The sequence below is a fragment of the Ranitomeya imitator genome, chromosome 7 (genome assembly GCF_032444005.1).
Source record: "Ranitomeya imitator isolate aRanImi1 chromosome 7, aRanImi1.pri, whole genome shotgun sequence".
Lineage (NCBI taxonomy): Eukaryota > Metazoa > Chordata > Amphibia > Anura > Dendrobatidae > Ranitomeya > Ranitomeya imitator.
Genome location: NC_091288.1, coordinates 17877805 through 17904000, shown reverse-complemented (window position 1 = coordinate 17904000; position 26196 = coordinate 17877805). Strand labels below are relative to the sequence as shown.

At 43.9% G+C, this 26196-nt stretch overlaps 2 protein-coding genes across 9 annotated transcripts in view; one reads left to right on the top strand and one right to left on the bottom strand.

Annotated features, from left to right (window-relative positions):
* The window catches only part of R3HDM1 (R3H domain containing 1), a 117765-nt gene extending 94210 nt beyond the window's left edge, over window positions 1-23555 (bottom strand). For all 8 annotated transcript variants that reach the window (XR_011314617.1, XR_011314614.1, XM_069732851.1 and 5 more), the window contains exon 1: window positions 23425-23555. The gene's annotated coding sequence lies outside the window, so the exon portion shown is untranslated. The remainder of the gene's footprint in view (window positions 1-23424) is intronic.
* Window positions 8191-9249, top strand: LOC138646072 (uncharacterized). The gene has a single exon (XM_069735540.1). The coding sequence runs from the start codon at window positions 8191-8193 to the stop codon at window positions 9247-9249; it is 1059 nt and encodes a 352-aa protein (XP_069591641.1).
* Window positions 23556-26196: the final 2641 nt, after the last annotated feature.

Genomic DNA, 26196 nt, shown 5'->3' with positions numbered 1-26196 from the left:
CGAGTCAATAAGTTTTCCCAGTTTTTTTGTGGCAAAACTGGGGGGGTCGGCTTATACTCGAGTATATATGGTACTATATTTACCGCATTTCCCTGATCCACCCAGTCAGTGATTCCAACATAGAAGGAAATTAGATTAGTCTGGCATGACTTGTTTATGACAAACCCATGCTGGTTCTGGTTAATTACTGCATTCCTATCCAAGTACTTACTTACATGCTGATTTGTTCAAATATCTTTTTGACCACTTCACCCTTTTCATTCTATAAAAATCCTATTGCGTCTTTTACTTTTCTTTTGCTTTTGACATACCCCCAAAATCCTGTTCCACTGCTTTTGTTCTCTCTTGCAAGCCTCACTTCATTACTGGCTTTACCTCTTCTAAGGGTACCGTCACACTATACGATTTACCTACGATCACGACCAGCGATATGACCTGGCCGTGATCGTAGGTAAATCGTAGTGTGGTCGCTGGGGAGCTGTCACACAGACAGCTCTCCAGCGACCAACGATGCCGAGGTCCCTGGGTAACCAGGGTAAACATCAGGTAACTAAGCGCAGGACTGCGCTTAGTAACCCGATGTTTACCCTGGTTACAAGCGTAAAACTAAAAAAAAACAAACAGCACATACTTACATTCTGGTGTCCGTCAGGTCCCTTGCCGTCTGCTTCCCGCACTCACTGACTGCCGGCCGTAAAGTGAAAGTGAAAGCACAGCCGCTGTGCTCTGCTTTCACTTTACGGCCGGCAGTCACAGTGCGGAAAGCAGACGGCAAGGGACCTGACGGACACCAGAATGTAAGTATGTGCTGTTTGTTTTTTTTTAGTTTTACGCTTGTAACCAGGGTAAACATCGGGTTACTAAGCACGGTCCTGCGCTTAGTTACCCGATGTTTACCCTGGTTACAAGCGAACGCATCGCTGGATCGCATCGCTAGATCGGTGTCACACACACCGATCTAGTGAGGACAGCGGGAGATCCAGCGATGAAAGAAAGTTCTAAACGATCTGCTACGACGTACGATTCTCAGCAGGATCCCTGATCGCTGCTGCGTGTCAGACACAGCGATATCGTAATGATATCGCTGGAACGTCACGAATCGTACCGTCGTAGCGATCGAAATGGTATAGTGTGACGGTACCCTAACTCTTGCCTTACATTCCCTGCAAACAACATTATATTCTTCTTTAGATGCCCCCCTCTTTCCATTCGATATACATTTCTTTTTTTCCTTTTTAACAAGTGTTAAGTTCTGTGTTCATCCATCCTAGTCTCTTTAAATGCTTCCAATTCTTCCTTCTCTTCAGGATTGCTACAAATTGTGAATTGATAATTTTATTTAGCAAAATCTCCCATCTTTCTTGGACATTTCTCTCCTTCAGAACATCCGGCCACTGGACCTTTCCTACCCTTTTTCTGAGTCCCTTAAAATCAGAGACACAGACGAGGTGAGGAGGCTGAGCCCGGCCCACCACTGAGCAAGACACAGCAGGGAAAGGTCAGGACTTGGACAAGACATACTGAGACAGATTGTTCACAGGTTTTAGGGACTGAAGAAATGAGACGACTCTGGATGGAACAGATGGATGGGCCGTGGCTAGACCAGGATCGGGCACAGACCTCCACTTCCACTCAAACACCAGTGAGGTGGAAGTGGGCAATGCTATGGGTGGGATTATTGAAGAGGAGCAAGTTGGACATTTTCGAGTTGAAGATGGACTCAAAATCAACTCCCAAACCATCCACATTCAAGTTTCAGGTTTATTAAAAGGAATCTATCACCACATTTGACCTATGCAAACTATTACTATGGGCATACAGGTTATAGACGGCTGAGAACCGTCCTCCCTGTGTCTCATATCAGATGTGTTGTTGCTGAGAAATCTTTTATCACTTTATATAAATGACCTCTTCCAGGCTCTGCCTCCAGAGCTCATTTTTTATATTATTATTTATTATTATTATCGCTCCATTTATTCCATGGCGCTTTACAAGTGAAGAGGGGTATACATAATAAAAACAAGTACAATAATCTTAATCAATACAAGTCACAACTGGTACAGGAGGAGAGAGGACCCTGCCCGCGAGGGCTCACAATCTACAAAGGATGGGTGAGGATACAGTAGGTGAGGGTAGAGCTGGTCGTGCAGCGGTTTGGTCCATAGGTGGTTACTGCAGGTTGTAGGCTTGTCGGAAGAGGTGGGTCTTCAGGTTCTTTTTGAAGGTTTCAATGGTAGGCGAGTCTGATGTGTTGTGGTAGAGAGTTCCGGAGTAGGGGGGATGGGCGGGAGAAATCTTGTATGCGATTGTGGGAAGAGGAGAAAAAAGGAGAGCAGAGAAGGAGATCTTGTGAGGATCGGAGGTTGAGTGCAGGTAAGTACCGGTAGACGAGATCACAGATGTATGGAGGACACAGGTTGTGGATGGCTTTGTATGTCATGGTTAGGGTTTTGAACTGGAGTCGTTGGGTAATGGGGAGCCAGTGCTGGGACTGACAGAGGGGAGAGGCCGGGGAATAGCGGGGGGACAGGTGGATTAGTCGGGCAGCAGAGTTTAGAATAGATTGGAGGGGTGCGAGAGTCTTCGAGGGGAGGCCACAGAGCAGGAGGTTGCAGTAGTCAAGGTGGGAGACGATGAGGGCATGGACTAGGGTTTTTGCAGATTCTTGGTTAAAGAATGTATGGATCCGGGAAATGTTTTTGAGTTGGAGTTGGCCGGAAGTGGAAATGGCTTGGATATGTGGTTTGAAGGAGAGATCGGTGTCAAGGATTACCCCGAGGCAGCGAGCTTGTGGGACTGGGGAGAGTGGGCAGCCATTTACTGTAATGGATAGGTTCGTTGGGGGAATCACGTGAGATGGGGGAAAGATGATGAATTCTGTTTTATCTATATTATGTTTTAGAAATCTAGCGGAGAAGAAGGATGAAATAGCAGACAGACATTGTGGGATTCTGGTTAGTAGGGAGGTGATATCTGGTCCAGAGATGTAGAGCTGTGCGTCATCAGCATAGTAACATAGTAACATAGTTAGTAAGGCCGAAAAAAGACATTTGTCCATCCAGTTCAGCCTATATTCCATCATAATAAATCCCCAGATCTACGTCCTTCTACAGAACCTAATTGTATGATACAATATTGTTCTGCTCCAGGAAGACATCCAGGCCTCTCGAACCCCTCGACTGAGTTCACCATCACCACCTCCTCAGGCAAGCAATTCCAGATTCTCACTGCCCTAACAGTAAAGAATCTTCTTCTATGTTGGTGGAAAAACCTTCTCTCCTCCAGACGCAAAGAATGCCCCCTTGTGCCCGTCACCTTCCTTGGTATAAACAGATCCTCAGCGAGATATTTGTATTGTCCCCTTATATACTTATACATGGTTATTAGATCGCCCCTCAGTCGTCTTTTTTCTAGACTAAATAATCCTAATTTCGCTAATCTATCTGGGTATTGTAGTTCTCCCATCCCCTTTATTAATTTTGTTGCCCTCCTTTGTACTCTCTCTAGTTTCATTATATCCTTCCTGAGCACCGGTGCCCAAAACTGGACACAGTACTCCATGTGCGGTCTAACTAGGGATAGAGATGATACTGAAAACCATGAGATTCTATGAGCTGTCCCAGGCCAAAGGTGTAAATGGAGAAGAGCAGGGGCCCTAGGACTGAACCTTGTGGGACTCCGACAGATAAGGGGCGAGGTGAGGAGGTGGTGTGTGAGTGGGAGACGCTGGATGTCCGGTCTATTAGGTATGACGAGATCCAGGATAGGGCCAAGTCTGCGATGCCAAGGGATGAGAGGGTCTGTAATAATAGGGAATGGTCCACTGTGTCAAAGGCAGAGAACAGGTCCAGGAGGAGGAGGACAGAGTAGTGTCGTTTGGCTTTGGCAGTTAATAGGTCATTGGTGACCTTAGTTAGGGCAGTTTCAGTGGAGTGGTGTGACCGGAAGCCAGATTCTAAGCGGTCGAAGAGGGAGCAAGAAAAGAGAAAGGAAGACAGTTCAAGATGGACATGTTGTTCCAGTAGCTTGGAGGCATAGGGGAGAAGTGATATAGGGCGATAGCTAGATACAGAGGATGGGTCAAGAGAGGGCTTTTTCAGGATAGGTGTGATTGAGGCATGTTTAAAGCTTGAGGGGAAAACACCAGTTGTTAGAGATAGGTTGAAGAGATGGGTTAGTGTTGGAATGAAGACTGTGGTGAGGTTTGGGATGAAGTGGAATGGGATCCGGTCAAGTGCACAGGTGGCGAGATGTGATCTTGAGAGTAGAGTGGAGAGTAGATCTTCTGCAATGGTGGAGAAGTTAGTTTGGAGAAGGAGGGCTGGGCAGGTAGGAGGAAGGGCTCTGGGGGTTGATGACCAAAACTGTCTCTGATGTTATCAGAGAACGCAACCGGCGGGCACGTCAAAACGCCACACGGGGACACATCCGCATAGAACGCATGACCACGCATGTTCCTGCGTACACAGTGTTAAAGATAGGTACACAGGACGGATGCGGATATATGCAGTTCAGAAGGTAAGAAGTACGCAGCCCTATACTGCGTACACAAACGCTAATGTGAACCCAGCCTAAGAGGTCACTTATATAAAAGCATGAAAGAAGATTTCTCAGCAACAACACATCTGATATGAGACTCAGGGAGGACGGTTCTCAGCCGTCTATAATCCTTTTGGATTGATGACAGCTCTGAAGATATTAAAATACCTTCTATATTATTAAAAAAAAAAAAACAAGTTTGCAGTTTTTACTTTGACTCATCACTTTTAGGGTATGTGCACACGTTGCGGATTCTCTGCGGATCCGCAGCGTTTTTTGCAGTGCAGAAACGCTGCAGATCCGAAATTGATTTACAGTACAATGTAAATCAATGAGAAAAAAAATGCTGTGCACACTTTGCGGAAAATCCGCTGCGGAAACGCTGCGGTTTAAGGCTATGTGCACACGTTCAGGAATTCATGCAGAAAATTCCTGAGAATTCCGGACATTTTCTGCATGAAATCCGCAAGAAAACCGCATGCGTTTTTGACGCGATTTTGCCGCGGTTTTGACGCGTTTTTGCCGCGGTTTTTTCCGGACACTTCCCAATGCATTTTGGAGTGGGAAATCCGCAAAAAAAACGCAAAAAGATAGAGCATGTCCGGATTTTGTGCGGTATGCTTTTTTTTGCGGAAAAAAACGCATCATGTGCACAAAACATGCGGAATTCATTCTCAATGATGGGATGCTTATTGTATGCGTTTTTTTGCGGTTTTATAGCTTTTTTATCGGGAAAAACCGCGAAAAAACCGCAACGTGTGAACACAGCCTAAAAGAACTAGCATGTCACTTCTTTTTTTGTGAATCTGCAGCGTTTTTGTACCCATTCCATTATAGAAAACCGCAGGGGTAAAAACCGCAGCAAATCAACAAGAAAACCGCAGCAAAAACGCACAAAAAACGCTGCGGAAACACAAAAAACGTGACAAATCCGCAGGTGCATTTTCTGCCAGGAGAGGCAGAATCCGCACCAGAAATTCCTAAGCCTAATCTGCAACGTGTGCACATAGCCTTAAGTAGTCTCATTATCCTCACAAGGAGGATTACAATGACTGATAATACTATACACAGTAGATAACATCATCCACAACAGGTGATGTCACAGCTCACCTCCTCCTCCTGCACAATGACTGATAACACCTCTATATACAGTAGATAACACAGGATCCACGATTCATAATAGGTGATGTCACAGCTCACCTCCTCCTGTACAATGACTGATAACACCTCTATATACAGTAGATAACACAGGATCCACGATTCATAATAGGTGATGTCACAGCTCACCTCCTCCTGTACAATGACTGATAACACCTCTATGTACAGTTGATAAAACAGGATCCACCATTCACAATAGGTGATGTCACAGCTCACCTCCTCCTCTTGTACAATGACTGATAGCACCTCTATATACAGTTATATACAGTAGATAACACAGGATCCACCATTCACAATAGATGATATCACAGCTCACCTCCTCCTGTACAATGACTGATAACACCTCTATGTACAGTAGATAACACAGGATCCACCATTCACAATAGGTGATGTCACAGCTCACCTCCTCCGCCTGTACTATGACTGATAACACCTCTATATACAGGAGAACACAGGATCCACCATTAATAATAGAGGACGTCACAGCTCACCTCCGCTCTCCTCTACACAGGTCACAGAGCATGCTCACAGCACTCTCCCATAGAACTTAATGAATAAATCGACAGTCAATTGTTTCCTATGATTCACACAATTGCTGTAGAGGATGTTAGCAGATCAAGCAAGACAGCCGCCATATAATCATGTATGTAATCATCAAATTAAAAAATAAATCTATAACTTAAAACTATTAAATCAACTTTTTTTCTTCTAAATTTTTTTTTAATAATCAAAATGTTATGTGGGTTTCCTAAAAAACAAATATGACAACATGCAAGAGACCTAGCCTAATCCAGTTATTACTGGAGGAAGAAAGACTAATTCACAAAGAATCACTGGCGAAAGTTAAAGGGAACCTGTCACAGATTTACCTGCAGATATAGGGTTTCTCTGCAGGAAAGTGCAGCTCCCGGGAGAAAATTCAATTATTTCCTCCAAGTAGCCGGACCTTTGACAGCGCGCTCTGCAGCGCGTCTGTGCACAGAAAGCTGTCAATCAAAGTGAAAGATTTTGGTTCCTGGGTGGAAATTAGTTCATTTTTGAGTTTACACGGTTTCCCCGGGTTTGTGTGGGTTTCCTCCCACACTCCAAAGACATACTAATAAGAAATACTAATAAGGAATTTAGACTGTGATCCCCAATGGAGACAGCGATGATAATGTCTATAAAGCGCTGTGGAATTAATGGCGCTATGCAAGTAAGTAAAATAAATAAATAAATAAAAGAATGTCTCCCGTTTGCAGCACTTTCAGAAAGGCGCCCAAGCAGAATTTTAACATTATTTACCTGCAAAGTCACCTTATATCTGCAGGTAAACAGCGTTTTCCAATGTGACAGGTTCCCTTTAAAGTTGAAAGACACCCAAAGACATTGCAAAAGTGAGCGAGCAAAAAAATGCAAAAACAGGAAGAACTTGCAAAAGATCTAAAAGACCTGCATAAGCATCAGCAAGAGAGCACCCGTATACACCAAGAGGAAATAGTAAGGGTCCGTTCACACAAACCAACTGACGGCACTAAACGACTCCCGATCAGCTACTTGTTTGCGCTCTCTAAATAGACTGTTCACGCTCTTCAGATGAGCACTGAACGATCTGTACCGTGAGCACAGGAGGCCATTGCTCGTAGCGCGAGTTCTGAACACACAGGACAATGTGCTGCAAAGTACGATCTCTTGTGCAGCGCAAAAGATTATTTCACCATGATGAACGAGTGTAGACTGCAAGATTATTGTGAGCGAGCATTCCCAGGATTGCCCACTCATGATAATCTTGAAGTGTAAATGGACCTTGAGTGAGACAGAAAGACACTACGAGAGCACAAGTGACAGCAAGAGCAAACCTGAGTAATAACGAGAAACCAAGAGAGAGCACGAGTAACAGCAGAAGAGAGATTGCAACATATGTGACCTCATAAAATGACAAATGAGACAAGGCGTGCAAGACAGATTCAGAGAAACACACACAAAAGGAGCGCCAAAGTGCAAGAGAGAGCACCAGAAAAAGAGCCAGAGGAAAAAAAAAACGTGCGCCAGAGAGAAAGAAAAGCGCACGCCAGAAAGAGAGAAAGCCAGAGACGAGGAAAATAGAGAGAGGGAAAGTGCATGCCAGAGAGGGAGAGAAAGAAAAGCACAAAAGAGAGAAAGAAAAGCGTGCGCCAGAGAGAGAAAAAAAAGGGCGTGCCAGAGAGAGAGAGAAAAGTGCGTGCCAGAGAAAGAAAAGTGTGCGCCAGAGAGAGAGAGAGAGAAAGAAAAGCACATGCCAAAGAGAGAGAAAGAAAAGTGCGCACCAGAGAGAAATAAAAGAGTGCACCAGAGAGAGAGAGAGAGAGAGAGAGAGAAAAAGAAAAGCGGGCGGCGGGTGCCAGAAAGAGAAAGAAAAGAAGGCACTAGAAAGAGAGAAAGCCAGAGAGAAAGAAAAATAGAGAGAAGGAAAGTGCATGCCAGACAGGGAGAGGAAGAAAAGCGCGCGCCAGAGAGGGAGAGGAAGAAAAGCACATGCCAGAGAAAGAAAAGCGCGCACCAGAGAGAAATAAAAGAGTGCACCAGAGAGAGAGAGAGAGAAAAAGAAAAGCGGGCGGCGGGTGCCAGAAAGAGAAAGAAAAGCGTGCACCAGAGAGAAAGAAAAGCGTGCACCAGAGAGAAAGAAAAAGCGCACGCCAGAGAGAGAAAGAAAAAGCGCAAGCCAGAGAGAGAGAGAAAAGCGCGCACCAGAAAGAGAAAGAAAAAAAAGTGCACCAGAGAGAGAGAGAGAGAAAAAGAAAAGTGGGTGCCAAAAAGAGCAAGAAAAGCGGGCGTCAGAAAGAGAAAAAAAAGCGGGCGGCGGGCGCCAGAAAGAGAAAGAAAAGCGAGCGCCAGAAAGAGAAAGAAAAGCGCACGCCAGAGAGAGAGAAAAAAAAAGCGCAAGCCAGAGAGAGAGAAAAGCAGAAAGAGAAAGAAAAGCGCGGGCCAGAAAGAGAAAGAAAAGCGCGCAGCAGAAAGAGAAAGAAAAGTGCGTGCCAGAGAGAGAAAGAAAAAGCGCATGCCAAAGAGAGAGAAAAAAAAAGCGCAAGCCAGAGAGAGAGAGAAAAGCGCGCACCAGAAAGAGAAAGAAAAAAAGAGTGCACCAGAGAGAGAGAGAGAGAAAAAGAAAAGTGGGTGCCAAAAAGAGCAAGAAAAGCGGGCGCCAGAAAGAGAAAGAAAAGCGGGCGGCGGGCGCCAGAAAGAGAAAGAAAAGCGGGCGCCAGAAAGAGAAAGAAAAGCGAGCGCCAGAAAGAGAAAGAAAAGCGCGCACCAGAGAGAAAGAAAAAGCGCACGCCAGAGAGAGAAAGAAAAGCGCGCACCAGAGAGAAAAAAAAGCGCAAGCCAGAGAGAGAGAAAAAAAAGCGCAAGCCAGAGAGAGAGAAAAAAAAAGCGCAAGCCAGAAAGAGAGAGAAAAGCGCGCAGCAGAAAGAGAAAGAAAAGCGCGGGCCAGAAAGAAAAAGAAAAGCGCGGGCCAGAAAGAGAAAGAAAAGCGCGGGCCAGAAAGAGAAAGAAAAAGCGAGAACCAGAAACAAAGAAAAAGTGCACGCAAAATAGAAAAGAAAAAGCGAACGCCAGAGAGAGAAAGAAAAAGAGCATGCCAGAGAAAGAAAAGCGCGCCAGATAGAAAGAAAGAAAGCGCCAGAAAGAGAAAGAAAAGCACAAGCCAGAAAGAGAAGGAAAAAAAAACACTCGCCAGAGAGAAAAAAAGAGGGCGCCAGAAAGAGAGAAAGCCAGAGAGAAAGAAAAATAGAGAGAAGGAAAGTGTATGCCAGAGAGGGAAAGGAATAAAGCGTGCGCCAGAGAGAGAGAGAAAGAAAGTGCGCTCCAAAGAGAAAAGCGCGTGCCAAGAAAAACAAAATGCGCGCCAAAGAGAAAGATAGCACACACCAAAGAGAGAAAGAAAGCGCACATCAGAGAGCAACAAAGCGAATGCCAGAGAGAAAGAAAATCCACACCATACAGTGAGGGACAGAGAGAAAGAAAGCGCATGTCAGAGAAGAACGCAAACGCCAGAGAAGAAAGCGCACGCCAGAGAGACAGCACGCGCACGCCAGAGAGAAACAGCGCGTGCGTCAGAGTGAGAGTGTAAGCATTTGTGCCACAGAAAGAGAGAGACAACGCATGCGCAGAGAGCGAGACAGTTGAGAGCAAAAGTGAGTAACAGCGAGAGACTAAAAGAGAGCTTGAGAAAGCAAGAGAGTGCTCGCAACATCAGGAGGGCAAGATTGAAAGACAACATAGAAGATCGTGAGTGCAGAAGAAGCAAAAAAAAAAATGTCAGAGAGAGCGGAGAGAGCACTTATAAGACAGACACAAAAAAAATCTAACAAAAATCCCAGAGTGGGAGACGATCCAGGACAGACAGGACGTCCCCATGAAGGCGCTCGGCTATAATAAGGGTGCAGTCGTTAGCAGACTTTCTTTTTTGGCAAATTAAACCCGTAATATTGCTATAATGTGGCAAATTCAATTTGGCCGAGCTCCCAGCCTGTTACTATAGAAACTGCTCACATTATGTGACTTACTGCATTAATTCAGCAGCGAACATACTGGCAGCACAGAGGAGGCCGGGGGGCCGCACCACCCAAATGGGGGCGACAGTATAAACACCCAAAGACTAATCCGCAACCATCGCTGAAACGCAAACCTGCACCCTCAACATGTGCTGAAACAGCAAAAGAACGAGTCCGCGAGGTGACCATGCTCCACCCTACACCTGACCCTACACTGACCCTCAAATGTCCAGAAAGGGTCCAAATCCCCGGTAACCAAACTGGGCACCCCACCAAGAACACCAGCGCTTCGTATCAATAGGGCAGTTATAGAAGAGCTGGGCCGAGTATGTAATATTCTGGGCGTATCTGAAGGACTGAAAAAAAAGAGGATAAATAACAGGCACAAAACAGGGACAGGACCCATCTACCAGGCGATATGCCCAATGACGCTGACGGTATCACAAGGACGTAGCAACGCCACATACTGTCACCAACTAATATACGGCTCATACCCATAATATAAGCAGGAAACTGCACCAAGAAAACACAACCTACAGGGTGAAGACAATGAAATACCAAGAAATTCACATGTTACATCTCAGATCAAGAAGCAAAGGTGGAAAATATCACATCAATTAGAGGGGTAACATAGTATTATAGTAGTTCTATTCTTGTACATAGGGGCAGTATTATAGTAGTTATATTCTTGTACATAAGGGCAGTATTATTGTAGTTATATTCTTGTGCATAGGGGCAGTATTATAGTAGCTATATTCTTGTACATAGGGACAGTATTATAGTAATTATATCCTTGTACATTGGGGCAGTGATATAGTAGTTATATTCTTGTACATAGAGGCAGTATTATAGTAGTTATATTCTTGTACATAGAGGCAGTATTATAGTAGTTATATTCTTGTACATAGAAGCAGTATTATAGTAGTTATATTCTTGTACATAGGGGCAGTATTATAGTAGTTATATTCTTGTACATAGAACAAGAACATACAAGAATACACTGTAACTACTATAATACTGCCCTTATGTACAAGAATATAACTACTATAATACTGCCGCTATGTACAAGAATATATCTATAATACTGCCCCTATGTACAAGAATATAACTACTATAATACTGCCTCTATGTACAAGAATATAACTACTATAATACTGCCCCTATGTACAAGAATATAACTACTATAAAACTGCCTCTATGTACAAGAATATAACTACTATAATACTACTCCTATGTACAAGAATATAACTACTATAATACTGCTCCTATGTACAAGAATATAACTACTATAATACTGCCCCTATGTACAAGAATATAACTACTATAATACTGCTCCTATGTACAAGAATATAACTACTATAATACTGCCCCTATATACAAGAATATAACTACTATAATACTGCCCCTATGTACAAGAATATAACTACTATAATACTGCCCCTATATACAAGAATATAACTACTATAATACTGCCTCTATGTACAAGAATATAACTACTATAATACTGCCCCTATGTACAAGAATATAGCTACTATAATACTGCCCCCTATGTACAATAAAATAACTACTATAATACTGCCTCTATGTACAAGAATATAAATATTATAATACTGCCTCTATGTACAAGAATATAGCTACTATAATACTGCTCCTATGTACAAGAATATAACTACTATAATACTGCTCCTATGTATAAGAATATCGCTACTATAATACTGCCCCTATGTACAAGAATATAACTACTATAATACTGCCCCTATGTACAAGAATATAACTACTATAATACTGCCCCTATGTACAAGAATATAACTACTATAATACTGCTCCTATGTACAAGAATATAACTACTATAATACTGCTCCTATGTATAAGAATATCGCTACTATAATACTGCCCCTATATACAAGAATATAACTACTATAATACTGCCCCTATGTACAAGAATATAACTACTATAATACTGCTCCTATGTACAAGAATATAACTACTATAATACTGCCCCTATATACAAGAATATAACTACTATAATACTGCCCCTATGTACAAGAATATAACTACTATAATACTGCCCCTATATACAAGAATATAACTACTATAATACTGCCTCTATGTACAAGAATATAACTACTATAATACTGCCCCTATGTACAAGAATATAGCTACTATAATACTGCCCCCTATGTACAATAAAATAACTACTATAATACTGCCTCTATGTACAAGAATATAAATATTATAATACTGCCTCTATGTACAAGAATATAGCTACTATAATACTGCTCCTATGTACAAGAATATAACTACTATAATACTGCTCCTATGTATAAGAATATCGCTACTATAATACTGCCCCTATGTACAAGAATATACCGTAACTACTATAATACTGCCCCTACGTGTTAGAATATAACTACAATATCTGCCATGAAATTTGCTGCAGGATCTTGAGAAGTGACAATTAACTTTCAAAGTCACAAATTTCGCAGTTATTTTATTCCTCTTTGAAGCTCACACAAAGGATATTTCTTCACTTTGTAGCACAGCGATAATTGCAGCGGTATTGGTTTGAGAGTCACTAGTGATTCATCCAAGTCCGTAGGACCCATATCCTATACCGTTGTTCTGCACGGCTAAGGCAGTGTTCACACATTGTAGATACAATGCACCTGAAATACGCGCCAACATTCATATTGATGTGGTTTTCAGGAAAGCACGGTTTCATTTGCTAACGAACTGCGGGCGCACGTCGGCCGACAGTCAAAATTCAACGGGCTCATCTGAACTCAAGGAGTCTTCTGGGAAATAAAGCCGATTTGCATTCACATTATATGGAATTTAAGGTTAAAAAAAGGGGGGGTTCGCTGCTCAGGACCCTCCTGGGACAGATCGTCTTACATTCAGAGGACCAGGCTCATTCGTGCAATCAAAGGGTTAGCGAGCTCACAGCCGGAGCGGAGCTTGGTCCGTACATGCCCATCACACCATGAAGATCGGTTCTAGAGGTCTGGCAGGATACACGGGATGGACTGGTAGGACCCTAATTAGGAAGGACCCACTGTGTTGGAAGCAGATTAATAAAACGATGAGGTTTCCCTAAATAAGCAGATTACTTTTCTCAGTTAGTGCCACTTATTTCCAGAAAATGAAAAAAAAAAAGTGCTGGTTTCACAATAATTGGGCATAACACATAATGGTCTGCCCCATCACTGATTGTCCACAGGTGCCCTCTATGGTCATGTCCATGTGCATAGTGCGCAGCCTCCCGACAGGAAACAGCAGGAGCCTTTACTGGAGGAATCCCAGCTCTTCTAGTCTAGACCACCATGAAAGGAGTAAGGAGTCCTGCTACCAGAGGACTATGAACACTTCCTTTGACCACCCTGCTTCTACCCCAGACTACCAGGGACTCAACTGTTGCAGCACTCTAGACCACTAGAACCGACAACACTGACACACAACTATACACGGCATCCCCTGACCTTACCCCCTCTGTACTACAGAACACCACTGACTGTCTGTCCGCAATCTCCAACATCATGTCTGCTCTCTATCTGAAACTCAACCTCTCCAAAACTGAACTTCTTCTGCTCCCGCCATCTACTAACCTCCCTAAATCTGACATTTCCCTCTCCGTGGGTGGCACCATAATAACACCCCGGCAGCAGGCGCGCTGTCTGGGTGTTATGTTTGACACCAATCTCTCCTTCACCTCCCACATACAATCTCTTGCCCGCTCGTGCCGCTTGCATCGTGTGACGTCCGTCGCAATGCGTCGTTTTGGGGAAAAAAAACGGATCCTGCAAATGTGCCCGTAGGATGCGTTTTTTGCCCATAGACTTGTATTGCCGATGGATCGCGACATATGGCCATACGTTGCGTCCGTCGTGCACTGGATGCGTCGTGTTTTGGCGGACCGTCAACACGAAAAAACGTTCAATGTAACGTTTTTTCGTACGTCGCGTCCGCCATTTCCTACCGAGCATGCGCGGCCGGAACTCAGCCCCCTCCTCCTTCGACTTTAGAATGGGCAGCGGATACGTTGAAAAACTGCATCCGCTGCCCACGTCTTTCCAAATTTTCACAACGTGCTTCGGTACGTCGCGCCGACGCTTAGCGACGGACCCGTACCGACGCAAGTGTGAAAGAAGCCTTACACCTAAAGTACATCTCTAGAATCCTCCCTTTTCTCACCATGGAAACAACAAAAACCCTTACTATCACCCTGATCCACTCCCGCCTGGACTACTGCAACGCTCTATTAATTGACCTCCCCCTCACTCGACTTTCCCCTCTCCAGTCCATCCTTAATGCAGCAGCCAGGGTCATGTATCTGGCCAATCGGTAATTGGAAGCGTCCGCTCTTTGCCAGTCATTGCACTGGCTGCCCATTCATTATACAACCCCTGGCAAAAATTATGGAATCCCCGGCCTTGGAGGATGTTCATCCAGATGTTTAATTTTGTAGAAAAAAAAAAAAACAGATCACAGACATGGCACAAAGTCATTTCAAAATGGCAACTTTCTGGCTTTAAGAAACACTAAAAGAAATCAAGAACAAAAAATGTGGTAGTCAGTAGTGATGAGAGAATATAGTCGTTACTCGAAATTTCCCAAGCATGCTCGGGTGTCCTCCGAGTATTTTTTAGTGCTCGGAGATTTAGTTTTCATTGCCCCAGCTGAATGATTTACAGCTACTAGCCAGGCTAAGTACATGTGGGGGTTGCCTGGTTGCTAGAGAATCCCCACATGTAATCAAGCTGGCTAGTAGCTGTAAATCATCCAGCTGCGGCGAAGAAAACTAAATCTCCGAACACTAAAAAATACTCGGAGGACACCCGAGTGTGCTCGGGAAATCTCAAGTAACGAGTATATTTGCTCATCACTATTAGTCAGTAATGGTTACTTTTTTTAACCAAGCATAGGGGAAAAATTATGGAATCACTCAATTCTGAGGGAAAAAAAATTATGGAATCACCCTGTAAATTTTCATACCCAAAAATAACACCTGCATCAAATTAGATCTGCTCGTTAGTCTGCATCTGTAAAGGAGTGATCACACCTTGGAGGGCTGTTGCGCCAAGTGGACTGACATGGATCATGGCTCCAACACGAGAGATGTCAATTGAAACAAAGGAGAGGATTATCAAACTCTTAAAAGAGGGTAAATCATCACGCAATGTTGCAAAAGATGTTGGTTTTTCCCAGTCAGCTGTGTCTAAAATCTGGACCAAATACAAACAACACGGGAAGGTTGTTAAAGGCAAACATACTGGTAGACCAAGGAAGACATCAAAGCGTCAAAACCGGATACTTTAAGCAATATGTCTCCAAAACAGGAAATGCACAAACAAAACAAATGAGGAATAAATGGGTGGAAACTGGAGTCAATGTCTGTGACCGAACTGTAAGAAACCGCCTAAAGGAAATGGGATTTACATACAGAAAAGCTAAACGAAAACCATCATTAACACCTAAACAGAAAAAAACAAGGTTACAGTGGGCTTTGGAAAAGCAATCGTGGACTGTGGATGACTGGATGAAAGTCATATTCAGTGATGAATCGCAAATCTGCATTGGGCAAGGTGATGATGCTGGAACTTTTGTTTGGTGCCGTTCCAATGAGATTTATAAAGATGACTGCCTGAAGAGAACATGCAAATTTCCACAGTCATTGATGATATGGGGCTGCATGTCAGGTAAAGGCACTGGGGAGATGGCTGTCATTACATCTTCAATAAATGCACAAGTTTATGTTGATATTTTGGACACACTTCTTATCCTATCAATTGAAAGGATGTTTGGGGATGATGAAATCATTTTTCAAGATGATAATGCATCCTGCCATAGAGCAAAAACTGTGCAAACATTCTTTGAAAAAAGACAAAGTCAATGTCATGGTCTGCAAATAGTCCGGATCTCAATCCAATAGAATATCTTTGGTGAAGTTGAAGGAAATGGTCCATGACAAGAATCCAACCTGCAAAGCTGATCTGGGGACAGCAATCAGGGGAAGTTGGAGCCAGAGTGATGAAGAGTCCTGTGTGGCCCTCACTAAGTCCAGGCCTCAGAGACTGCAAGCTGTTAGGGTATCGTCACACAGTGGCACTTTGGTCGCTAGGACGGCACGATCCGTGACGTTCCAGCGATATCCTTACGATCTCGCTGTGTCTGACACGCTACTGCGATCAGGGACCCCGCTGAGAATCGTACGTCGTAGCAGATCGTTTGAAACTTTATTTCGTCGCTGGATCTCCCGCTGACATCGCTGAATCGGCGTGTGTGACTCCGATTCAGCGATGTCTTCACTGGTAACCAGGGTAAACATCGGGTTACTAAGCGCAGGGCCACGCTTAGTAACCCGATATTTACCCTGGTTACCAGTGTAAATGTAAAAAAAAAAAAAACACTACATACTTACATTCCCGGTGTCTGGTCATGTCCCTCGCCTTCAGCTTCCCGCACTGACTGGTGAGCGCCGGCCAGCCGTAAAGTACAGCGGTGACGTCACCGCTCTGCTTTCCGGCTGTCCGGCGCTCACTGTCAATGCAGAGAAGCACAGCGCCGAGGGACGCGACAGGAATGTAAGTATGTAGTGTTTGTTTTTTTTACGTTTACGTTGGTAACCAGGGTAAACATCGGGTTACTAAGCGCGGCCCTGCGCTTAGTAACCCGATGTTTACCCTGGTTACCGGGGACTTCGGGATCGTTGGTCGCTGGAGAGCTGTCTGTGTGACAGCTCTCCAGCGACGCTGCAGCGATCGACATCATTGTCGTATCGCTGCAGCGTCGTTTTAGTGTGACGGTACCCTTAGAAAAGCCAGAGGGGGTGCAACAAAATACTAGTGATGTGTTGGAGGGTTTTTGTTTTTTTTCATGATTCCATAATCTTTTCCTCAGAATTGAGGGATTCCATCATTTTTCTCCTATGCTTGGTTAAAAAAAAGTAACCATTACTGACTACTACATTTTTGTTCTTGATTTCTTTTAGTGTTTATTAAAGCCAGAAAGTTGCCATTTGAAATGACTTTAGTTTTGTGCCATGTCTGTGATCGGCTTTTTTTCTACAAAATTAAACAACTGAATGAACATCCTCCAAGGCCGGTGATTCCATAATTTTTGCCAGGGGTTGTAGAATCCAATTCAAAGTACTTGTCCTCACCCACAAAGCTCTCGACAGTGCGGCATTCCCTACATCTCCTTCCTCATTTCTGTTTATCAGCCTTCCTGCTCATTACGCTCTGCAAGCGACTTTCGACTAACATCCACACTAAGGCTAAGTTCACATTGCGTTAGCGTATGCGCTAAACAGATTGCACTAACGGAATGCGCTAACGCAATGTACAAAGAGGGATTGCGTTTAGCGATCCCACTAGCACAGATGCCCGATCTGCGCTAGCGAGAACGGACCCAAAAACGCTGCAAGCAGCGTTCGAGGTCCGTCAGAAAATAACGGGACATCGCTAACGCATGCCAAAAATGGCATACGTTAGCGATGCGTTGTTACATTGCGGTCAATGGGTGCGCTAACGGACCCGTTACATTGCGTTAGCGGACTGCCACTAACGCAATGTGAACCTAGCCTAATCCGTACCTCCCACTCCCGAATCCAATACTTCTCCAGAGTTGCACCTGTTCTCTGAAATGCTCTACCCCAAGAAACTAGGACTAACCACATCTTACATAGTTTTAGGCGCTCCCTAAAAACACATCCGTTTAGGGCGGCCTATCACGATCCCGAATCGAAGTCCATATATATATATATCTCCATGGCCGGCTTTAGACAAAGCCCTGGGCAAAAGTTTAAAATGGGGTCCCAAATGCTCAAATATAGCTCCATCACACAGAAACATTTCGGTTATATTCCCATGTGCTGAGCACAAGGCCGTTAAATGCGCGTTGTCAACAATATTGAAGTTGTTCGACGCTTGTTTCCCGGCCTCTTTACACTGGCTGAGGAAGAATGATGGGCACAAAACGATCACTAGTAGATCTATCTGTCCCCATACAGTATCATGTTATCAGCAACATATATGCAGTTTTCACCGGGCGACGTGCTGCTAAGAACAATGATTTTTGTTCCAGCATAAACAATCCAATCACTCAATGAATAGGCAGCATTTTGCTTGTTTAGAATAACACACTCCCCATAGTCCTCCATATAGTATAACACACTCCCCATAGTCCTCCATATAGTATAACACACTCCCCATAGCCCTCCATATAGTATAACACACTCCCCATAGTCCTCCATATAGTATAACACACTCCCCATAGTCCTCCATATAGTATAACACACTCCCCATAGTCCTCCGTATAGTATAACACACTCCCCACAGTCCTCCGTATAGTATAACACACTCCCCACAGTCCTCCGTATAGTATAACACTCCCCATAGTCCTCCGTATAGTATAACACACTCCCCATAGTCCTCCGCATAGTATAACACACTCCCCATAGTCCTCCATATAGTATAACACACTCCCCTGTTATGACCTGGTGGTTAGGAGCACCCGGAATGACCTGATAGTTAAACCTCATACAGGACGAGCTCTGGGATGTGGGAGCTCTGCTGACCGCAAGCCCTAATCCTATCACACACACTAGAAATAGCCGTGGAGCGCTCCTGACCAGACCTAGGTGCCTCGTCACAGCCTAAGAACTATCTAGCCCTAGAGAAAGAAAATAAAGCCTACCTTGCCTCAGAGAAATTCCCCAAAGATAAAGGAAGCCCCCCACATATATTGACTGTGAGTAAAGATGAAAGTCACAAACGCAGAAATGAAACAGGTTTCAACAAAGGGAGGCCAGACTTACTAAATAGACAGAGGATAGGAAAGGTAACTTTGCGATCAGCACAAAAACCTACAAAAGACCACGCAGAGTGTGCAAAAAAGACCTCCGCACCGACTCACGGTGCGGAGGGGCCACTCTGCATCCCAGAGCTTCCAGCTAGCAAGACAAAATCATGAAAACCAGCTGGACAAGAAAACAGAGAACAAATAATGACTATCAGGAACTTAGCTTCTGCAGGAGAGGGCAGGTCACCAGAGAGATCCAGGAGCGAACTGAACCAATGCAAAAACATTGACAGCTGGCATGGAGTAACGATCTGAGAGGAGTTAAATAGAACAGCCAACCAAAGGATAAACCACGTCACCTGTGTAAGGAACCTCAGCAGCTTCACTCACAGCCACCAGAGGGAGCCCATAGACAGAACTCGCCGAAGTAGCATTCACGACCACAGGAGGGAGTTCGACAACAGAATTCACAACACTCCCCATAGTCCTCCATATAGTATAATACACTCCCCATAGTCCTCCATATAGTATAACACACTCCCCATAGTATAATACACCCCCTATAGTCCTCCATACAGTATAATACACTCCCCATGGTCTTCAATATAGTATAATATACTCCCCACAGACGCCACAGGAATTAGCAGTAGGTTTATTTTTCAAGTTGGAAAACGTGGACATGAAATATTCAGTGTATATACCACAAGTGAGTATTCCCTAAATCCTCCACTGCCATAGACCACCACAGATGGACCGTTTATACAGCAGATCATGTGTGAAGCCTGGGTGAAATGTGTGGCCGCACTGCACCATATAAACAATTATTTCTGCAGCGGTAGTATCTGTTGCAGATTTTGTTGCAGCTTTTACGCTCCTGCAGCAGATCTCCCTGTGTGAATATGCTCTTAACATTGTGTGAACATTTGTGCGTTTTTTTTTTTTTCACCCAACTTTATACTCCAACAATTGTTTGCAATGGTGGACAACTGTCTAGCCAAACAATGATCCGTGAGGCTGAATTTTTTTGGGCCGTTGATGGTGAAAAGTATACATGTATGGCCCAATTAGCCCATCTCGCTTGCCACCTTTGCGCAGACCCCTCCGTTGGATTACACTCTCTATTTTCAATTATGTCCCCAATGGATGATCCAATGTATTACTGGTTGCATTCTAGCTCACCTGATCATAAAGGGGGTGCACAAGATCAGACGATTTTCATCCATATTCCAACCACGGATCCGTATTTACTACCCAAATTTATGCAGCAACATTTTAAAGATGACAAGACCAAATACAGTTTCTTCTGTTAATAATAGTAATGCTTAAGTAAAAATCAGAAGCTATAAGGTGATCCATCTGGGATCCCATCCTTTCTGCGCATCCATAGACTGAATTGGTCAAGTCTCCCGAAAAATAAACGAGACCTGTGCACGCCGACTTTTCTTGCACACGGATGCTCGGAGCGTGTAAAAAGACCGTCATCTGATCAACCCTACTGAATGACATTGGTCTGTGTGATGTCTGATTTTTACTTGGACAGCAAATGTCCATATTATACGCTGGTCTGAACAAGCCCTAAAGCAAAGGCATAGTATAATGGTTATGATCGGTGGGAGAAATCACAAAAAAAGGCTGACAACTAAGTAGGCTCCTTCATCGATTTTTCGGGCAAAGTCGCAATCTTGGCAGTCAAGGGTTATCCTTAAATCAATACCACAGACCCCTTATTCTCAGTACTGTGGGGGTTCCACAGAGAAGACCCCGCTGATCATAAATTACGCCCATCCTACCCTATTTAATCTGTTTCCACCAACAGGTTTCTTGCAATGATTAAAGGATTTGAACCAATATGCAAAGTTATCTACCATCAATGGGATAAAAGAGAACTTCCAGAATTCTGGGGGTCCGACAACTTGGACCCTCACCAATCCCGAAAACAGGCTCTGAAAATCCCCGCCCAAACAAGACATACGTTCAAGAATGAGCTCAGTTATCTCCAGAGCTTCGTTTTGGTCTGCATTTTTTTTTTATTTCCTAAAAGGGCAGAACGAAGCACGGTGGCTCAGTGGTTAGCACGGTGGCTTTGCAGCGCTGGGGTCCTGGGTTAAAATCCCACCCAGGACAACATCTACAAGGAGTTTGCATGTTCTCCCCGTGTTTGCGTGGGTTTCCTCCGGGTTCTCCGGTTTCCTCCCACATTCCAAAGACTGATAGGGAATGTAGATTGCGAGCCCCATCGGGGACAGCGATGATGATGGCGCCATATAAGCATAGCATAATAAAGCCTGTTTGCAGATTATTGCTGCCCGAACTACAGGTGGAACTACATGAACCAGAGACGGTCTGTGATATTGCAACCTGCAGCGTTTCAGGGAAATTGTGCTTTAAAAAGCTGGTCGGGGACTATGTGTCTCATATGACTCCTCACAGGAGGGTCTCCAGCGACTTCTCCCCTCCCCGCTCTCCAAGATTGACAGATCCCTATAGGATTTTATTGGGAGTCTGATAAATCAAAATGCAAAAAAAAATGCAAAATAAAAAAAAAGCTATTACAATTTTAAGAGCAGAATTGCAGCATTTCTGAACTAAAGCAAATGCATTAAAACCGCTAAGTCAAAACGGCATCAAAAATAAAGAAAACGTTTAAAAAAAAAAAAGCAACAAAAATGCAGCTATCACAGATTAGTATTGATTGTTTTGGAATGGAAACTTGCAGAAAAATAACTGCGTTTTCTCAAGTGTGAACATGGCCCATCTGACCCAGCATCCATGAAATTGCAGATCGATTTTATGCCCCCCAGTAAGGGCATGTGGGCGCCAAATAAAAAATAAGACCCTCCGTATAGATTAATTCCGGGGGTCTGAAATATAACGTGTAATAAATAATTTTGTATCACGTTTAGATATTAAAGTATCAAACCCCCGTTAAAAAAAATTTCCTGGGTGTGTTCACAGGAATTTCGGGGGCCGGGGGACGCATCCTGACATCCGCGCACATGGAGCTTAGTCTCAATTACCATCAGTCACTTCAGGTCACACGGTGGAACATGACGGGTCGCAGGGCTGATCCTGGCAGCCGGGTCGGCCCATTGGGGGGGCACACAGGAGTCTGCGCGGCGCCGGGCACAGCGTGTGCCCAACTCCACGCAGTAAAACAATCCAAACAGAAACGGCACAAACACAAAACAAAAACAAAACAAAAAAAAAAAACCGACATCAGACACGTACATTGTACCTCCATGTATAATGCTCAGACATTATTAACCCTTCAGCAGCCAGAGAGGAGAGTTGGGATTGCACTAGAATACCACTCAAGCCGTTCCTTTGTTGGCTCCGATACAGAACGGGCGCTAATGAATTAAACTGTATTATGTATAATAATAATAATAATAATAATAATAATAATAATAATAAACTGACCAAGCAAAGGACACAAAAAAAAAAAACCCCGACGTGGACATCTTCAGAAGGAACTGTTGCCATCGTCTCATAATAGGCTTTATATGATGGGCGTTCAGCTGCGGGCTTTATATTTCCAGATTTAGCACACAGCTGTTGGATTTTCTTACCCCTCTGCCCCACCACCCTTCCATATATACAGTATAAGTGATCTATGAAATCGCTGGGAGAAGTGGGAAAAGCAAAAACTGCTAAAATGATTAATGAGGACGGAGCCGGAACAATACGACATGTTTATATGCAACCTGCACCAAAGAAAGAAAGAAAGGAAAGGATGGGGAGGAGGAGGAGGAGGAGGGCTGCCGGAAAGATCCAGAGCATGGACATGTAGAATTGCTAGAATTAAACGTCCTTACCTAACCTTTGCCTCTGGTGTGGCTGCCACCGACGATACGGCATCATATAGGGGCAGAGAATTGCCCAAATCCTAACACAGTCCATTAAAGATGCAACAATGTAACATGGTTTTTTTAGGCACTAGGTAATATTTATTTGTAGCTGTCACCAGAGGGGGTGCAATGGGGCATGGGGGCATCACAGGATGCAGACTTCATACTGGGCCCTATAGGGGTTAATGGGATTTTGCATACACAGGATGCATACTGGGCCCTATAGGGGTTAATGGGATTTTGCATACACAGGATGCATACTGGGCCCTATAGGGGTTAATGGGATTTTTCTCTCTTTCCCAATGCAAAGACAAAACATGGAATAAAACAAAAAATCATAATGGAACAGATAAAGCAGGCGCAGGCTGGAGATGGCGGCCACAGAGAAGGGGCGATGTGGGGATGTAACCCCCTTCCCCCACCCTCCAGATCTATGGACGACAAGGCAGAGACAACACGAACATGCAGAGCACAGGTCAGAGCAACACCTGGGAATGAGGGAGCAGGGAGGAGGAGGACACTGGGGCAGCAGCAGCCTCCGGCAGGAACCTGGGGTCACTTTGCTTTACTTATCTTGCTACTAATCGTGTTACATTGTGTCCTCTTCCCCCAGTCACATCCAAGGCTGCACTGCAAAATGCTGCTGCTCGGGAGCTGTGTACACTGTGCGGGCAAGGCACACCCCTAGCTCCTCACAGACAGAACGGCCCACAATGCACTGCATCCCGGCGCGGGGCACTATGGGGGATGTAGTCTGCAGTGCGTAAGGCTAGAGTGCAGAGCAGGGGAGCACGAAACTACATCTCCCACAATGCAGCAGGGCAGAGCATGCTCTGTGCAGACAATGAGCCAGCAGGGGGCTGCAGTGAGATGTCAGGGGCTGAGAGATGAGAGGCAGCAGCAGCATCAGTGCAGCAACATATTATCATCACATCTGCACCAACCTGATGGGATCATTGTCACCCATCACTCAGCTTTTCCAGACTCCTGAATGACACTACAGACATTGCTGGTGAAATGGTGCTGAACCAGATTTAAAGGGGTTGTCCAGGACTTTAATGGAAAACTGAGCCAGAGTATGACTTGAAAACATGCATGATGTAAGAGCATGTTCACACTGGCCATCAAAACAAACAAAACCAAATTTAAAAAAAAAAAACAATATGTGCATATATCCTAATGAAAATAAATAAAGAAAAAAGCCAGTGTATTAAATAATTAACATAGGGTACTTAGGAAACACTGTTTTTGATAATAAAAAAAAAAGCATAAAGCTGTTTTTTTTTTACTGTAATGGCCTATCATTAGGATCGGTGAGGGCACCCCCGCCTACCTACTTTTGATTTGTATAGGGGGCAGATGTGCAGTACCCGGCCGCGGCCACTGTACAGGGGATGGCGCTGTGCCGTCAGCCGAGCACCGGTAACAGCAGATCGGCGGGGGCGACCGATCCTAAAGATGGGAAGAAGGGTCCATGAGGACTGGGCTCCAGCACCAATGGGAAAATGTTAAAACATGACTTTTACTGTGCAATGAAAAAGCATAAAGAGAAAATAAATAATGAAGGATCCATAAGATTACACGTTTTGGATTAGCAACTCTTATTCAATAGGTTGCTAACCCAAAATCCGTGCGTTTATGGATCCTTAATCTATTCCTTTGTTAACCCGAAACCAAATAAGTTTATGGATCCTTTTATTTGTTCACCCATATGTGTACATTTATGGGTGCATACTCTTCTTTTTTTGTTAACCCAAAACTCGTAAGTATATTGATCCTTAATCTGTTCTTTTGATAACACATACATTTATGGATCCATAATCATTTTTTTTGCTAAACTGAAATGAATAAGTTTACGCAGCCTTAATCTTTTTTTTTTTTTGCTTACCCAAAACGTAGAATTTTATGGATCCTTAATCTTTTTTTTTTTATTTTAACATATTCATTGGTGCTGGAGCCCACTCCTCTTGGACCCTGTTTCCATTCCTGACCTGGATACGACCCTGGTGTGTTCCTACGCTCCCTGCACCACACCGTGACCGACCAAGGTCTACCAGGGTCCCTATGTGAGGACAGGTTGTTTCACGCTGCATTGTCCTACCTGGAAGGCGAGCCGATTACCATTTATTTTCTTCTATCCAAAGGATAAGTCATCAATGTAAAACCACCAGACAGGTCCTTCTAGGATTATTTTCCATTTCTTAAATGGTCAAAATTGTAAAATGCTCATAAAACCAAGTAACTTTGCAATTTCTCTCTTATTAAAAATTTTCTCCATTCTCAAGAACCAAGAGATTTTTTCATGATATAGTTTACTGCTCATTGTCTAAGTTACCGGCCACCTCTCCAGGCCGTCAGTGGTGGCTGGTCTCCTAGGAAGAGAGTGCAGCGCTTGCAAGCTCCTTGCGTTACAGCTTGTAAGCGCTGCTCTGAAGCTGGTGGGATTGTTGCCTCTGCTTGCAGAATGGGACCATGTAGCTGGTCTAAAATGACAATGTCTCCCGCAAATCAGGAAACCAGGAGGAGCAATTGAACAAAGTCTTAAAGGGGTTGTCCACTATTAGGACAACCTCTTCTTGATCAGTTGATCTATGACTTCCTCTTCCTGTTTGTTTTTTCCTAATACGGGGACAGTGACACCAGCGCTGATTGGGCGTCACGTGTCACAACAACTGTACGAGAGTCCCGGGACCGCGAGAGCCGACACCGCTGGAACGGGAGGTGAGTATAAGCTTTATTATTTTATTGGGGCCAAACATTTAGGGGGTTGTCCTAGTAGTGGACAACCCCTTTAACATGAGTGTGAGGCTGGGAAAATTGGTGCCTTTTTTTTGTGTTTTCTGACACGGTTTATATGTACGGAGCATTGTTCTGTTTCTTCTGATTCAGAAGTCAAATTTGGAGCTTTTTTTTTTTCAAAAACACTTTAAGAAATTATGTGTTACATCTTTTTTTCCACATGAAGAACACAGCACCAGGTGCAGTAAAGCATTTGTCCCATTGACATAAATAGGAAAACTATTCAAAGAGAATTTGAAACAGTTTTTTAAGTGAATTTGGAGCAGAATATTCTCCAACATACTCATAAAAAAAAAATTCATGTGGCCATCTCCTTACACAAGGATTTTGCTGCTGATTTTGTTGCAGATTTGGTGGAGATTGTACCCACTGGGTATTTTTATATGTAGTTTGAACAAAATGCAGCTTTAAAATCTGCATGAAAAACTGCTTAAAAAAATCTTTGTATTCTTCCTATACATTTCAGTGATAAACTTGCCTACAGTGCACATTGTGCTGTTTTGTTTTCTCCATGTGGAGTTAGCAGACACGTCTACTTTTCT